Genomic DNA, 18,458 nt, shown 5'->3' on the forward strand with positions numbered 1-18,458 from the left:
GACTAGAGAAGATGGGCAGCTGCATCAATGTGTGAAGTTAACATGGAAGAAGTGGCAACACATTTTGTGCCGATATACTATGGATTTTCTGACAGGACCCAGAACTGGAAGTGAGTAGGAGTATATCTGATGCTGCAGCTCACAATAAACAAAACAAAAATGACCATTAATGTCCTTTTAGAGAGAAGGAAATCTGCCATCCTTACCTAGTCTTGCCTCCATGCAATTCCAGACCTACAATGTAGTTGACTCAACTACCTTCTGTCCCTCAGGTTCAAGGACAAATAGGTATCAGCAATAAATGCTGGCCAAGTCATCCATGTCTGCATTCCATGAATGATTTTAAAAATCTAAGATGCCTTCTTTCAGTACCACTGGTTGGGTTTAATTTTCATCTTTATGGGAGATTTGGCATTCTTACCAAAAAAGAAACAAACCAAATAGATTTTTTTTTAAACTATTTTATTTGTGAAAAACTACAAGCAGAATTCATAAATAGACATTTCTATTTGAAGCAGTTAAGAAGGAAATAATAAAGTGGCTTCTAATAACATATTCGTGCACATGCCAGTAACAGGAATATATTAACATCTTTTATTTGCTAGACAAAAAGCAGTGTAGATTATAAAGTCCCCAAAACATTTAAGACCTGGAAATAATTTTACCAGCTCACAAAACCACCATGAACACATCAGCATGAAGATTAAAGAAAACAAATCTAGCACGCTGTCAGCCCTATTTAAATTTACAGAGCAAAAAACTTCCAAAGCATTATACAGGACATCTTTCTGGGCAAATGAAAATATACCTTGTATAATACAATAACAAAATTCACAAGATTATGTTATGCCACTTTTAAACAAGCATTCTATATGGGTATCCAATGAACAAAGCTAAGAAATAACAATGTAACCATCTTTACACAGTAAATAAAGGTTACAAGTCATACACAAGAACAGAACTGCTTGCGCATTAAAAAACTGTTCAGTTCGTTGTCATTTTCTAAAGGTTGGCTCTTGAACCCTTTCAAGTTACTTACAAGCATTTAATATTTCCAGCAAACATTACATTTTTCAATAATTTAAGTTACAATAGTTTATAAAAGTAGACTGAAATATTTTTGGTAAGGCAGATGAAGTGCCACTCTTTCCAATAATGAGTTTCCAGAAATAGTTAGAAATGTTTTTATACAAGTTGTATTAACTTTGAAAGTGGCTCATTATGTTTAAACACTTTACCAATTTCAACTTGCAGAATTACTGTTGCTTTAAAGACTGTTAAAAAAGTCTGTGCACCAATTCAGTCTACAGAACATAACATTAAAATAGCAACTTGTTTCCAAGTCAGCAACAACATGCCTATTTGGCTGTGTAGTTTCAATTCAGGAGGCACTGCAGAAAAGCTGTCAGGTCCTAAGTTAAAAAAACTAGGCTAAGCAGCACAGAGGAAGCTGGGTAATACCCTAAAGGACAGCACCTAACCAAATGAAAATAGTTCTTCAATAGACTGCGGGTTCATTACATTACATGAAAATTGCATTCAGTTTATGCCTGCCTCAGCATCAGTGTGGTATTTATCAACCTTTATGTTCCACTCTGATGTTAAATTATCTGTACAGCTAGTGTTCATATGCCTATGTAAGGCCATCATATTTGAAGTAAAATTCATCCTTCAGTACAAGTTTACCACCTTCCTAGATAACAATATTAAATGAAGCATTAAACATTTTTAAACCGAGTTTGAATAAACTTCATTTCAAGCAATTAAAGTGTTAACACTGCACAGAGAAGTATTAAATTCCAGAGGTACAATATACAAGAAAGAAAAATATCAAAGTTTGCAAAATCTAAGTGCATCATTTCATACAAAGATAAATCAGTCTGGACTTATGCAAGTCTTAATAAGGGAATAATTTACTGATTGTTACCTGGAGTTGCATTTTGTAATACACATATTACTCCTCATCCGTCACCCCAAAACCTCTCCACCCTGACAGCTAGATATTAAAGAACAATGGGAATCTCTTCCTGTTAGCAACAATATCAAATAAAAACTTAATATATGATTAAATGTAATTTTAACACATCAAAACTTGAAGATTTAAAATTCAACACATTATGTAATGTATTTTGTATGATATACTAGCTATTCCAAGTACAAAAGACAAATACCACTTAGTATTAAATAAGTGGTTCACATGTTAATTGAACTTTAGAATAAGTTCTTTCCATGAAACTCAATTGGCAACACCCACTTATTTTGCCCCATGACATTTACTATCGATGTAAAAGTAATCTTTCATAATACTTAGTAAGCAACCTGTCCAATATATGCATTGATGTCAAGTGATTGCTAGGTACTAGGCTTCTGTAGAAGCATATTCTCTGGTATTTATCAGTGTTACTGGTCACAAGTTGTACCATTACACCAGACTTGATGGTTCATTTTATAAAGAAGTGGTGGTCCTTCTTTCTCAGCAAGCATCTCAGTATATAGTCAAGAATGGAACATTGCTTCCATTACTGAAGATTGTCATTTGATAACAGAAACACATACCTTTTACAAATGGGGGTAGGGAACAAAACAGAAAACAGGGTGTTTGAAACCTTAACTGCTCAAGAATTAAAAACTGATTTGAAAAAAATGGAGCAAAGCCAAACATTTAAAAAAGACAAACAAGCATACAAAAAAAGACATGAGTCCTGTAAACAGCAGTCTGCCCGGTTATTTTCCATTAAATTCTCCACAATTTAGTGGTCTTCTATACTCAGCATGGCCACGAACAATGCAGATTCAAGAGGAACATTGAACTACACTTTTGCTCACATACATGGTTAAAAATTTTGTTAATTATATCTGTAACAAAAGCACATTAGTTTTATTCTAAGGAATGGCAAGAAATTCACATAACTTTCCAAATAAAGCTCCCACTTTATCTCCCATTACTGTTTGGATTAATGCAGATTTGGCTTCAACTGTACAGATGTAGAAAGAGTAGTTAAGTAACATAAACATTGCTAGCAAGTGCAAAAACTGAAGGCGGATACTAAATGTGTCAAATCACATCACAATCACGTTTTTACTGTAGAAGTAGAACTACAGTGTCAAAATGATCCCATCTTCAGAAACTAAATGCATCTTTCAGTAATAATCAATGCTGCATTTGAACATATATGCACTGCTGATATCGACTTCCTTGGTAAAAATCAAATACCAATAACCAAATGCAACATGCACATGAAGGGGTTCTTCATTTGATTGCCATCGAGCTTGGACTGTTAGAAGTTTTTCTTTCCCACAGGTAAGCTGCTATATGTTAATATAAAACAAGTTAAATCATGCTGCCAGTTGAGACAATGCATCTTTAGTTAGGTGGGAACTACAGCATTAAGAGTAATTACATTTATAGCACACGACACAGCTTTCAGGTAAGTGTAAGGAGGAACCCACATCTATTGCTTAATAGACACTGAACTAATCCAGCTATTGTTCAGTTGCCTCAAGTGTACTTCTCCTCAGTCTTTTCTGCTTCTGAAGAGTTAACAATCCTGAGGACAAGACAGCTTTCATTACAATAGTTTGCAGAACTGATCATCTCTGCTGGAATGCACTGTCCTAATCTTATCTGTTGAATGCTGCATTTATTTCACAGTGTATTAAGCACCAGTGTTTTATGTGTTGGTTTCTAACAACCATTTATTCTGTTTAAACCAGTTAGACATTTAACATCTCTAAAATCGCTAATAATCAGCATAGTTGCTGGCAACAAAACTTACAAAAAGGTATATGTTGAAAAGGGTGGAATTTGCAAATGTAATAAATAAAAGTCAAATGTAACAAAATACATAATGTACATGGAAATTGTGCACAGCAGATTTATAAAAAAGTAGATTCAGGAGCACATCCATTATAAATGATTGTTAGGAAAATATAAAACCAAGGGAATACATAAAAAATGTCAAAAGTATTCATTCATACTTTTCACATTGCATGTGCAGGTCTGGAGCCTGGCAAAGCTCAGAAGGATTCATCATTTACTGCTGACATTTCACCTTTTGGCGTAGAGGAACGTGATGAACCCTTGTCTGTGCTCTCTGATCCAGAGCTACTTTGGTTCTGTTGCTCAGATCCAGCACTGGATGTGACTGTTGATGATGATGTGGAAGAGGAACGTATTTTTTCTTTAAAGTCTGTTATAATTACTGTAACATTACCCACTGTCACTGCAAGCTGTTGTGCAGTACTTCTGTCAACGTTTTTCAGCTTGGGTCTGCAACAGAAACATGTTAAATAAATATGGAACAAGGATCATTTCAAACATGAATTTAGTTGCACAGTATACATTACTAACTTTACAATAATGCAACTTCTCGCGTCATAATAAACATTTTGTTAAAAAGTTATGGCAACTGCTTCCCAATGCTCATAAAAGGCAATTAATTGGCATATGAAAAGTTATCTTTTTGTTTAAACTATCTTTAAGTAAACAATGTTTGCCTCAAGTTGTTTGAAGGTTTTCATGGCAAGAGCAGTAACATGGAGTAGGCTCTTCTTCTGAGTTACTCAGCGAGTAACACCAAAACAATAACTTTGTCTTAGTAAATCTACATTTCAATGCAATGGATTTTCCTTGCATGAGTGTAACACATGCTTGCGTGTTACTTGCTGCATAACTACTCCAAGACAACAAATTAGTCTCCCATATAACAATTCCACCTCGCAAACACATAGTATACTCAAGTGGCCACAAAGGTCTGAAGGACCTCATTGAAGCAGCTTCAATCCATCCTTCATACCCATAGAGACAAGAAACTACCTCAAAAAACTAGGAATATACAGCATACCATGCAATTCATCTACATTGGGGAAAACAGACTGCAGACCATACAGAGGCAAGAAACGTTAAACCCACTTCAAAACACAGTGAATGGGACAAATAAGTTTTTTTTGGTAAAAGTACCTTTAACTTCATAACCACCACATCCAATGGTCCAATTCGGGATTTAACTCAATTACTGGTGCACAAAATGTCAGGGAGGCTATGGAAATCTAACAAAATCATACTGTCCCTCAAGGTGATTAGTTTCTCAATGACATCACTTTCACTTGTTCAAGGAACACATTGATCAACTAGATAGAACAGACAGCAAGAACATTAACAATTGGTCAATCAATCTGCAGCAAGAACATTAACATGTACTGATCTATCAAAAACACAAGGGTACCTGTAAGATTCCACCAATATTTCCGTCTACCACTCTACGTAACCATCTCTCATCTGTTGCACTCAATCCTCCAGAAGAGACAGAGAGGATGCTGCCTGAAACATCAAGGCTTACTGTTTCTGCTAAGGAACATTTAACAACTGCTCTTTTCAGGGCAAATTTTACATTCAGTGAAAGAGTTTGAAATGGTTCACATATTTCCACTAAATCATTCTTTATGTGCAAAATCTGCAGGAAGTGTACACTTCAATGGCATGCTGGCCCGGTGACTAGCACTGCTGCCTCTCAGCACCAGGAACCCGGGTTCAATTCCAGCCTTGGGTGATGGTCTGTGTGGAGTTTGCACATTCTCCCCATGGGTTTCCTTGAGGTGCTTCAGTTTCCTCCCATAGTGCAAAGCTGTGCAGGTTGGGTTGAATGGCCATGCTAAATTGTCACTTAGTGTCAGTGAGATTGGCAGGGTAAATATGTGGGGTTATGGGGATAAGGCCTGGGTGGGATTGTTGTCGGTGCAGGTTCGATGGGCTCCTTCTGCACTGTAGGGATTCTAAGATTAGCATTTCAGAAGACTGCAATTGAACCTCATGGTAAAAATATTCATTACTTAACTCTATTGCTGGAAGAACAGAAATCCCAGGCGAATTTTTCATCAAAACCAAAAATAATGCATCTTTAATAGTGAAATGCTATTTTATGCGAACATGCAGAAAAGTTAGCTGTGCATCTACAATAAAGATATGGATAACATGTAAAATGCAGAGATAAGAATGAACTTGATTTGTATAGTGCCTTTCTTGTCGTCTTGATGTCCCAACGTACTTCACAAAAGGATATTTGATGGTAATCATTCCTCATTCTATAGGCAAATATGAGAGTTCACTTGTGCACAGGTTGGTTGCACAAATAATAGCTAATGGCCGAATAATCTATTTTTGGCAATTTGGTCAAGATTGACCTCTTTCTTTTCACCTGAAGAGACAGGCAGAGCAAAAGCAAAATACTTCAGATGCTGGAAATCTAAAGTAAAAGACAGCAAATGCTAGAAACACTCAGCAAGTGAAGCAGCACTAGTAGTGTAGAAAAACCCAAAAAAGTTAACATTTCATCAGGTCTTTAATCAGAATAAGTAGTAAAGCATTAACAGTTAAGCACGTACTGAGCCAGAAAAGAGAGTAAAGACTGAGATAGGATGCAAGGCAGAGGTGATTGTATGACAAAAAAGTGTGTCCAGGAAACTTGGAAATGGTTATAGCAGAAGCATGAGCAATAACTTTAAAATAAAGTAGTAAAATATCCTAAAATGCTTCACAAGAGCGATCAAAAAATGACAGAGCCACACAAGGAGATTTTAGGATAAATATCAAAAAAGCCTGATGAGGTAGGTTTAAAAAAAAAATGTCTTGAGCAAGGAGGAGCAAAGAGGTAGAGAGAGGCTTAAAAAGGGAACTCCAGAGCTAAGTAACAATCCTGTTTCTTCCGGTCCAATTCCAGAAGAATGCAAAGATTTTGGAGGAGCTTACTCAGAAGAGCGAGACCATGTGGGATTTGAAAACGTGAGTGAGATTTTGAGAGTTTAAAGCATTGCCAGATTGGTAATCAATGTAAACAAGGACGGCACTGGAACAGTCAAGTCTGGAGTAAACAAAAGCCTGGATGACACTTTCAACACTTTTGGTGAATCTCTGGAATTCTCTGCCCATTGAAGTGGTGGAGGCTGCCTCGCTAAATATTTTTAAGAAGCGGGTTGATGGGTTCTTGATAAGAGAGGGGATTAAGGGTTATGGGGAGAGGGCGGGAAAGTGGAACTGAGCCACAACAGATCAGCCATGATCTTATTGAATGGCGGGGCAGGCTCGAAGGGCTAGATGGCCTACTCCTGCTCCTATTTCTTATGTTCTTATGTTAACAACAGATAAGCAGGCAGTTGTGATGGAACAAACAGGAAGCTCGTCACAAGGGTTAACGATAACACCAGGTTCCACCAAGAGTACTCTATGTAGATGAGAAATGGGCCACCCATTCCCAGGACAGATCCTTGGATACTTCAGAGACAGTGGTGGGAAAGCAGAGAGAGGAGCCATTGCAGATACATCTCTGGATATGATCAGATGGGTGAGAATGGAACTAGATACATATGGTCCTACTGTTAAGAGCAGAGGGTTGGATGAAAATGGCATGTCCAACCACGTCAAACAGGAATAGTTTTCCATGATTACAAGTGATATTTGTGAACTTGGATGAGGGTTATTTCAGTACTGTGGCAGGGGAGAATCCAGACTGAAGCGGTTCAAACATTAAAGATCTAAGAGAGGTGCAAATTTGGTAAGTACCAGCTTCTGAAATCATATGTTGGCAAATTCCCACTTGTCATGATTAATGTTGAGAACTTTCATGTTTCTGTTGAGTGTCCTTGAATTGGAACTTTGGATGCTCTGCAGGTCTCTCGGCATGTACAATATATCCTTACACATGTAACCACTTCCCCCATCCTGTGCACATGCCCAAGTCAGAGAAGCCTTCTTAGCTTGATTGGCATTAGCATGTTTGCTCCAGAAAAACACTTTCGCTGGGTAACTATCTTTCCAGGTGGTGTCAGGAATGCATCATAGACACCAGAAATGGATGTTTTCTCTTGGTGGATACAAGTTATGTGCTGAGGATGCAGGCCTTGTAGCTGAGCACCTTGATCCCAAAAACAAACTTCCAAATTTCAGTCTTTTGAGACCCTTCCATAATAACATACATGGTACCACATACAATTTAATGGTTTTTAAACTTGGGCAGTTTTGAGATCAAGCATAGTGAGAAACAGGGCCTAATCTTGGCCCCGCTCAGTTTTGTATCTTTTTCTCGGTCCACCTGACATCGCCTTTTGCTTTTCCCACAATACAGACTCTAGGATAAAGAGTTGACATGAGGCAACATGGGGCCTGAGAAGGGAAGTTTAATGGTCAGCAGTTTTATGAAAAATTGGGTCAAGGGAGGCTTGCCTCCTGGACAAGCCAAATTCAAAAGAGGACCTGAAGTGAGATAGGGAGAGATGGAGGTTGCAATTAACAAGGAAGAGATGTTGCTCAATGTAGGCTAAGGGAAGAAAGCAGTGAAATTATCTTGAGGATAAATTTTTTTTAATAGTATTATATGAAAAATAAGAGCAAAAGTAAGATGCTTATAAGATGCACAGTCTTGATCTAAGGTTATGAACACCAAAAGCTATAATCACAAATTGATGGACACCCTGGAGGAGTATGCAGAGGGACAATAAAACTGATCCAGTACATGAGAAATAGAAGCAGGAGTAGGCCACCATGCTCTTCAAGCCTTCCCTGCCATTCAATACAATCATGGCTAATTTATGCCAGCCTCAACTTCTTTTCTGTGCCTTTTCCCCATGGCCCTCCAGTCGTTGATCTGTCAAATATTTACCCATCCTCACTTCAAATGATCCAGCCTCCACAACACTTTGGGGCAGAGAATTCCTGTGATTCACTACCTTCTGAGAAGAAAAATTTTCTACGCACCTCAGTTTTAAACACCAGTACCTTTACCTTGTAACTATGTCCCCTTGGTTGAAACTCACCCACTGGTGAAAACATCTTATGATCTACTCTATCAAGTCCCCTCAGGGTCAATGTTTAAATAAGTCACCCCTCACTTTTCTAAATTCCAAGGAATACAGATCAAGTCTTCCTTGATAGGACAACTCTCATTCCAGGAATTAGCCTGGTGAATCTTCTTTGGACTAATTCCAATGTTACTATATCCATTTTTCAGTAAGGCGACCAAAACCATACATAGTATTCCAGATGAGGGCTTCATGTTTTTAAACTCCAACCCTTTTGCAATAAAGGTCAAAATGTTGTTTGCTTTCTTAACGAATTGTTGGGCCTACTTGCTGGCTGTGTGATTCAGGCACTAGAACACCTAGGTCCCTCTGTACTTCACTCACCTAAAGTCTTTCTCCATTTAGACAGAAGTTTTGATTTCTCCTACTGAAGTGCATGACCCCTCACTTTGCCACATTAAACTCCATTTATCAGGTTTTCACCGTCACCCAATCTAGCTATATCCTGTTGCAGAATCACAGCACCCCATTCCACCTATCTTTGTATCATTGGCAAATTTGGAAATCTTACATTCTGTTCCTTCTTCTAGGTAACTAATGTAAATAATGAACAACTGTGGGCCAAAAACTGATCGCTACATCTTTCCACTCTGAAAAGGACCCATTTATTCCAATTCTGTTTTCTATGTCAGTGCCAGTTTTCAATCCATGCTTACACACTTTCTCCAACTCCATGGACTTTTACTTCATGCACCAGTCTCTTATGTGGCATCTTGTCAAATCACTTTTGAAATCTAAATACACTACATCTAAAGAATTTGACCAATATTGTCAAACATAAATTTACCTTCCATAAAACCACATTGACTAAGTTTGATCATATTCAGCTTTCCTAAATGTTTGTTATTTCCTCTTTGATTTGACTCGTGTCTTGCCAATAATAAATGTTAAACTAATTGGCCTAAAGTAGTAGGGTCCACAGGTCCCTGCACTGGGAGGGAAAAGTTGAACTGGACAGAGGAAAGATAATGAGCACACAAATGGAGATGGGAAGTCAAGATTACAGAAGCCTGGTTATATAGCAACAACCTGACAAACAGGAGAGGAAAACATGAGGAGGGAGTTTAAAGTTAAAGTCAGAAGTCCTATGCTGGGGGTCAACTTAGAACACTGGTGATTAGGTTTGAAGACAGGTGTGGAGGGCTAGTGAGTCCAGAAGCTATTTGAAGGGCAGATCATTGTTGGAGGTATTTCTCTGGGAAAGATAATCCAAAGAGTGCACTGAATTAATCGAGTTATTTTTCTGTCCAGCTAAATGGCGGTCACCATAAGATCCAGAGGCAAGACAGAAATGAACTTTAAACCAGGATAGTAAATTTCTGGCAAACAACAGACTGAAGCTAAGAAAGCAGGACAGTCATAAACTCAGAACGTAATGCAATAGTGGGACTGGGTTGTAGATTAGACCAAGTTACTTTAAAATTTAAACATCTGAATTGTGGATCAGGGACTCAATAGCTGAGTCTTACAGCAAAGACCAGTAGATAATTGTAACCTTGATGTCCAATAATTTGGAAGTCAGATTTGAGGAAAGATCCAGTGCTCTGAGGACAATAAACTGCAGGACTGGTTACAGGATGACTATCTGTCATTTGGCTAGGATAACTACAAATTAACAGTTATATTGTTGTTTGGGCCAAAATGTGTCCATTATCAGAACCAGAGGAACTCAGTGAAAGAGAAAAGGCTGCAAGACAAAGGGGGAAAAAGATAGCTAAAAAGAGAGTTGCATGTAAAGGAGCTCCTTCTGGAGCTGTCAGCCCCAGAACATTTGCTGTCCAAGAAAATGGGAGCAGTGGACATGATTTGCAGTTGAGCTCATTGTTGAGGTCTGAAGACTGAAGTTCCTAAAGAAAACATAGGTACTATATGATGTGCTGTGTGAGCTTGTATTGTACGCGACTCGCACAGTGTAGAAGACTAAGACCTGTGAAATCGAGAGAGAATAGCACAGAGAATTTAAGGGAAAAATAATTGGAAGCGGAGGGTTATTTTTCTGTACTGAGGAGTTTGACAGTGATTATTTAATTCACTTCACTGTGGAGAAGATCAAACGTGAACAGTGAATACAACATAGAGCTGCAAGTACAAATAAATCCCCATTTCACCTAGAAGGAATATTTGTGGCCTTAGATAGTATGAAAGGGGGTAAAAGGACAACTGTTGCATCTAGGACCTGAGCTTAATGTCTCACCCAAAGACATCTGGAACCTCAGTTTAAATCCTCATTCCGAAGACAGCTTTCTCTTCCTGTGTTGGTGCAGACTTGATGGGCCTCTTTCTGCACTGTAGTATTCTATGATTCTTCTAAAAAGTTATGACTAGGTGAAAGAAGCACCAGTGTTGGGCTCAAACCTACAAAATTTGAAACTCGGACTCATGATCAGCTAAATCATGATTATGAAAATAAGTTAATATATCCACCAGAGGACAGGTTTGTGACGTTTCGATACCTACTGCATTACCAGGCATTAGTGCAAACAAAGGTGCTTCCAAAGTATTCCATTGTGATATATTTCACAATTTATACGCTCAAACAATTAATGTAATGATTTTTCATCCCATGGACCTTTCCCCAATTTTCCAAGAAACAGCACTGTGGTAGTAACTATACCATACAGACTGCTGTGGTTCAAGGTGGCAGCTCACCATCACCTTTAAGGGCAATAAAGGCTAGCCGAGCAGCAATATTCACATCCACCGAATTAACAAAGAATTACAAAAGGCTGGTTTGAAAATTCTATATGATTAAGTAAAAAATAATACAAAGTTCTGAACTTGTTTTCATTTCTTGTTCTCCCAAAAATGGTCACTTTTCAACCACAAGAAACTTGGTGATCAACTCTTCAGAAGCTTTGCTTTCAGTCAAAAGGTAAGGTTATCTCTTACAATTTTCAAGCCACAATTCCATGATTTTGACTGTACAAAAATCAGTAAGGATTTTGTTTCTCTATATTAAAAAAGTACCAAAAAATGCAATTTGTGAACTAATGATAAAAATAAAATGTGCTCAAAGTGTCAAAGAATTTCAACAACAAGAAACGTCCCAGCCTGCATCTAGGCCACCAGAGGGAGGTAACAAGTGGAAGGAGGAGAAAAATGGAAGGAAGTCACACTGGATTGCTTGCACTCTCCCTAGCAGCACTGACCACTAATTGTTCTAATTTTTCTCCCAGTTGTGCAAAAAAAAAGGGGAAGTCCATTAGTAGATTTTTCCTCACCATCAAAATGGGAAAATCTGCTAATAGTTTCTTCTCGCCATGAAAGCTTAAGTTACGTTCGCGTAACTATATTTAGTTATTCGAATAGCCTTGGAGGTATTGCCACTTATTTAGCTTTCTAAAAGATAAGAGGCATGCAGTTTCAAAGTTCAGTTAATGACAGCAGGAAACATTGAGAATTTTAATTTATAAAACACCTTCCACATTCCCCAGATATTCCAAAATTCTTCACTATCAAAACTGCATTTGAATTTGGTTTGTTAATTTTGTCTAACCTGAAAGCTGGTACAAACAAAAAGCCAAAAAAAAAAGCACATTACCAGCAGTACAAGGTTGAACAGAAAGTGCTGAAAATAATTAGCAGGTCAGGTAGCATTTGTGGAGAGAATAAATAAACCTTTGAGATCATTGATCACATATAATATCCAGTATTAGATGAAGAATGGCAATTTGGACAATGTACTGGAGATATATATTGGTGCCAATGGAAACGTGCCCCAAAATGGGAGATTCATGTCGAAAAAAGCAGCAAGACTGACTGAATTTTGCACTTAGAATTTTTTTGGGAGAATTCCACCCGCTATGTTTGGTTAAGTGTTGTTCAAAACCAAGAGAACATCCTGATCTTCTCCAAAACAAAAGATGGCACAGGATCCTTTACATCCCCCTCTTTAGGCAGACGGGCTTAGTGAAAAAATATACATTCTGCTGTACATGCTAGAAGTATATGGCAGCAAATCAAATTTAATGGAATGGAAACCATCAACATATTTCTTCTATTGAAAAATGAGAAATTAATCATTTGTTAATTTAAGAACCAATTAAAAATTTCATGCAACTGTTCAAAATTCAGCAAATTGAGATGAAATAATCATAAGACAACTATTTTTCCTCCCCATAACTATTATTACTACAGGGAAGGAATCACTTTAGGGCAAATTTCCATCAGCACCAATATATACCCCCAGTACATTGCCCAAATTGCCATTCTTCATCTAATACTGGATATTATCTGTGATCAATGATCTCAAAGGTTCACTTATTCTCTCCACAAATGCTACCTGACCCAAGTATTTTCAGCACTCTGTTCTGCTAGTAATGCGCTTTTGTTTTTGTTTTGTGTACCAGCTTCCAGGTTAGACAAAAATTACAACCCAAATTCAAATGCAGATGCACCAGAAATTGTGGTTTCTTCCCATCAGTAGAATGCTTCTGGAGGGAAAATCCAAAATGGTAAAACAGCATGAAAATATTTGTTACTTTCTTTAATATAGGGACAATACTTTAAAAACTTCTTTCTTCCTCCATAGCTTTCCTTCTTTCTGTTGTCAGAAATTTGAGGTGCTGTAATGTAAGCATTGTTCATTCTTAACATTATTTGTCAAAGCAGGATTGGCCAAGTGCATTTTTACTTTCCATTAATTCAAAGAGCTCAAAAGGTATGCCATCCATCAACATATCATTACAACAGGTGATGTTCCATCCTTTGTAGATCCTAATGCAAAAGCTAAGCCATACTAAAACCAGCTTTCAACCCAAGGTAAAAAAACCAGAATATTTCACGCTGCAACTACATTTTAGCTTCAATTAGTACAAGTTACCTTGAAGTGTGTAAGCTGTCAGTTTTTGTTGCAGCTTTCCCAGACTGTATACTGTTGATTTCACTAGGAGGTCCTTTTTCAAGTTCCATCTTCGGCCTGAAAATAAAGCCACACACACTACTGTCTTCGTTGAATTCCACCATATATAGTATACCTATACTAGTCTACCACAGAAATGTTATGGTTGTCAGATTATCAAAAATCTAGCAAAGTTTTCGGACTTACTAAGCAGGAATAACATCTCTCAATGATTGGAATCCATGCAAGTAAACATATACCCTAGAAAATATTAAGCCAAATCAAATAATATTAATCTCTTACACTAAAATACACGTTTATACCAAAAGTTGACAAAATTCTTCAAGGTTTTATTTTCTAAAGCTCTTTTTTATTATTTACGTACAAAATTACTTCCAATGGAATTCCATGATGTGATTCCTTTGTTGAATATGCACCACCTATGGTGAGGCAGAGTCAACATCACCAATGTTGTTCAAATTACCATTTCTCAGGGGTGGGTATCTAAAACATGCTGATCGCATTATTGGTCATTTGACAGCACACCATAAGCTTTACATCAGCTGCAAAGAGGTTGCAAAGGGATAATGACCAGTTCAGTGAGTTGGCAATAAGATGGCACAGTATAATGTTAGGAAGTATGAAATTGTAGGAAGAATAGAAAAAGCAGAACATTTTTCCAAAGGGTAGGGACTAAAAAGGAATGATATTCAGAGGGATTCGGGTGTCCTTGTAAATGAATCTAAAGTTAACATGGAGGTACAGCAAACAAAGACAAACGGTGTGGTAGCCTTTACTTCAAGAGAGTCAGGAACATAAGCGCAAGGAGGTCTTGCTTGATAGGGTTAGGTTGATTGGCCATGCAAAATTGCCCCTTTGTGTCAGAGGATTAGTAGGGTAAATACATGAGGTTACAGGGGTATGGCCTGGGTGGGATTGTGGTCGGTGTAGACCAAATGAGCTGAATGACCTCCTTCTGCACTGTAGGGAGTCTATGATTGTATGCTGCAGTTATATAGGGCTAGACCACATTTGGAGTTTTGGTCTCTTCACCCAAGGAAGGGTGTAATTGGCGTAGTGCAACAGATTTTGACCAGATTGATTCTTGGAATGAAGAAGGAGCTGTTTTATGAGGAAAATCGTGTAGAATGCATCTATACTCTGGAATTACAAGTAATCCCCTGGTGCCATTCACCTGCTTTCTTTCCACAACCCTGCACGTTCTTTTTTTCAGCTAACAGTGTGATTTTTTTGAATGCTTTGATTGAATCTACCTCAATCACAATTGGGCAGTATATTCCACATGTCCAGTTTTATCAAAAGCAAGCAAGCATTATAAATAAATGAAGAACAGCCTTTTCATGCAAGTGATTAAGGCCTGGAAGGAACAGTTCAGCAGAGGCAGGGCCATTGAAACACTTAAAGAAATTAGATCATTACCTGGAAAGGATAAATATGCAGGAGAAGGCAGGAAAATAGCTCCAAGTGAATTGCTTATTCAGAGAGCTGGTGCAGACACAATAGGTCAAATGGCCTCCTTCTGCACTGAAACAATTCCCTGGTTGGAGTCCATAACAAAGGGACAATCTCAGGATGAGGGAGCAATCAGTCAGGACTGAGATAAGGAGCAATCTCAATATTTAAGGGAACGTTAAACCTTTAGAATTCTCCAACCCAGTGGGCTCTAGATGTTCAATGAGTATATTCAAGAATGAGATGCCCAAGTTGTCAAGGGATTATAGAGATAGAAGGACAAGGTGGAGTTGTTGTAAAAGTTTCCACCATAATCTTTGAGTGGCAGAGCAGGCTCAAGGAGCTACTTGCTTATATTTTGCAAGTTTTATGTATTTAAGTAAATTCCAGTGGGTCTGGAGAAAGCTGTACCAGCCCACTTATTAGGCAATTCTTCTGAATTATGGGGGAATAATTAAAAACTTACTGATATCATAATTCCTACTGGATCTGACATTAACTAAAAAATCTCCAAATTGAAACTAAATAAAGCATTTAGTTTGCTTATTATTTACTCTCAGGGAAGCTCATTGGCAAAGAGCTATAGCACTTACAAATACTTTGAAAATTCCACTTACTTTATTTTTTTGTTGCTGTTCTTTTTGCTTGCATTTGAGCTTACTTCTTTTTCTTTGTCAGGCTTATCTTTTTCAACTTTTTCTTTCTTCTCTTTTTTTGGAGGTGGAGGTGTTGCATACTGCTGCGCTACTTGCTGTGCAACTAGCTGGGAGTTTATTCTTGGTTTTCTGAAATTAAAAAATGATGCATTACCTTTACTATATATTCCTAAAAACACAAGTACACATCATGCAGCAGCTAAAGATGTAAAACACACAATAAGTAAACATTGCTTCAAGTGAATTGAAGGATATACAGCTTAAATTGCAAATGCAGTTTACTTTCCAGTTACCTGCCAAATTGTCAACCGATGTTCTGAGAGGCTAAATTAATATCCAACTTAAAATGAATATTTCACTTAAAATATTGGTGACTGTTTTGGAAGCAAGTTATTACTCCATATCCATACTATAATACAACAATCAAGGTGCTTCACAGAGCTGTAAGAAACGAAGATGCTGACTCAAAGATTTGGAGCAGTGACCAGCTTAGTCACAGACTTAGGTTTTAGGGATGTGTCTAAATCCTTCCTCTTCTTTCTTCCCTGAAGGAGGAAATTCTAGAGCACGAAACCTAATACTTGAATGCATTGTTGTCATGAAAAGGAAAGAGGTCCTTGGAAATTTCTAAATTACATTTGCTTGCTGTTTCATCACTGGTAACAATAATGGAGGATACACAGGAAGTATATACAATTGCCACAAACAAGCGGGTTAACAGAAAGCCCGTTACAAGCTCAACAGTTTGAGCCATTAGTTCAGACTAAGTTCAATTTTAAGGGGTGGGGGGGTGAAAAATGGCACAACAGCAATCGTGGGTGACGTTAGCATACATATCGAGTGGATTAACCAACTTGCCAAGGGTAGCCTCAAGGAAGGGTGTATAAAGTGTATGAAGGACTATTTCTTAGAGCAGCATTTTATGGAGCCAACCAGAGAACTGGCTATTTTAGATCTGGTATTATCTATTGAGGAAGGAGTAATTAGTGGTCTTGTAGTTAAGGATCCACTTGGAACGAGTGATCACAGCACCAAAAAAAATTCAAATTCAGATTGGAAGTGAGGAGAGAATCACATACTCAAGTTTTAACATTGGGCAAAGGTAATTATGAAGGCCTAAGGAAAGTGGACTGAGCAAGAGAATGAAAGGGGAGGATGGTAGAAGAACAGTGGCAGTTGTTTAAAGGAGATATTAAGGTACATTCCCGAGAGGAAGAGGAATTGCAAAAGGGTGAAAAATCATCCATGGCTTGTTAAGGAAATCAAGGATAACACAAGGGCAAAAAAAAGTGCATATAATACTACAACAGTTAGTGGCAACATACAGTACTGGGAGAACTTCAAACACCAACAAAAAGGTGACCCAATACAATATCAAAAACAGACCAAGAAATGAAGCTAGCTGAAAACAAACACTGACACCAAATGTTTCTACATTATACAAAGGAGGAGAGATATAGTGAAAGTAGATGTTGGTCCTTTGGAGGGTAATAGTGAGAAACTGGAAGATGGCAGAGATACTAAACCAATACTGGGTCTCAGTCTTCACAATGGAAGTTAATTCTCTCCCAAAAACTGCAGCTCATACAGTGAAACTTAGTGAGATTACTTTTACCAGGGCGAAGGTACTCAGTGAAGGGTTTAAAAATAGCTAAGTCCCTGGGACCTGATGCCCTACTCCCTAGTGTGTTAAGTATCATTAGTTATGATATTCCCAAATTCCCTGGATTCTTGAAAGGTACCATGCAAATTTGCTGCCGTTATTCAAGAAGGGAGACAGGCAAAAACTGAGAAAGTCAGCTTGGCCTCTGTGGTGGGAAAGTTGCTGGAGTCAATTAAGGTGACAATGCACCTGGAAAAGCAAACTCAATTCACCAGTATCAGCATGGTTTTGTGAAGGGCAAGTCTTGTTTGACACACCTGCAGTCCTTTGAGGACATAACCAGCAAGGTAGATAACAGGAATCCTGTGGATGTGATCTATATGGGCTTCCAAAAGGCATTTGATAAGGTGCAGCGCAAGAGACTGATCCAGAAGGGGTTGGGGGTATAGGGCTTGGATTGAGGATTGGTTGATTGATAGATAGAAAGCAAAGGGTGGAATAAGTGGGCCCTTCTCCAGCTGGCGAACTATAACTACCGGGGTCCCACAGGTTCTCGGACCGAACTATTTAAAATCTATATCAATGATCTAGAAGTAGGGAGAAAGTGTAACATAACGAAATTTGCTGACATGAATAGGTGGGAAAGCAGGCTGTGATGACAAGATGAAAAGTTTACAAACGGATATTGACAGACTAAGGAAATGGGCCACAGTCTGGCAGATGGGAGTTTAATGTGGATAAAAGCGAGGTAATCCATTTTGGCCAGATCTAGATGTTCTTGTGCACGAGAAAGTGGGTATTCAGGTGCAAAATGTTAAAAGGAAGACAAAAGGTACCTTGGCACTTATTGCAAAAGTTCTACAGTTTAAATATAGAGAAGCGTTGTTACAATTGTATAAGGCATTGGTGAGACCATACTTGGAATGTTGTGTTCAGTTTTGGTCACCTTCTTTGAGGAATGATGTGGTGACACTGGAGGTGATGAGCCTGCTCTGCCATTCAGTATTATGGAATCCCACCTGAAGTCCCAATTCTA

At 38.1% G+C, this 18,458-nt stretch overlaps 1 protein-coding gene across 1 annotated transcript in view; it reads right to left on the minus strand.

Moving 5' to 3' along the window:
- Nucleotides 1-452: 452 nt before the first annotated feature.
- rybpb (RING1 and YY1 binding protein b) overlaps nucleotides 453-18,458 on the minus strand; it is a 107,993-nt gene continuing 89,987 nt past the window's right edge. Inside the window, exons 3-5 of the mRNA XM_080183622.1 lie at nucleotides 15,781-15,948; nucleotides 13,673-13,768; nucleotides 453-4,270 (exon numbers count right to left, since the gene is read on the minus strand). Coding sequence (XP_080039748.1) covers nucleotides 4,018-4,270; nucleotides 13,673-13,768; nucleotides 15,781-15,948 — 517 coding nt within the window. The 3' untranslated portion in view covers nucleotides 453-4,017. The remainder of the gene's footprint in view (nucleotides 4,271-13,672; nucleotides 13,769-15,780; nucleotides 15,949-18,458) is intronic.

Source organism: Carcharhinus amblyrhynchos, chromosome 3 (assembly GCF_965287045.1).
Source record: "Carcharhinus amblyrhynchos chromosome 3, sCarAmb.v2.hapA, whole genome shotgun sequence".
NCBI lineage: Eukaryota > Metazoa > Chordata > Chondrichthyes > Carcharhiniformes > Carcharhinidae > Carcharhinus > Carcharhinus amblyrhynchos.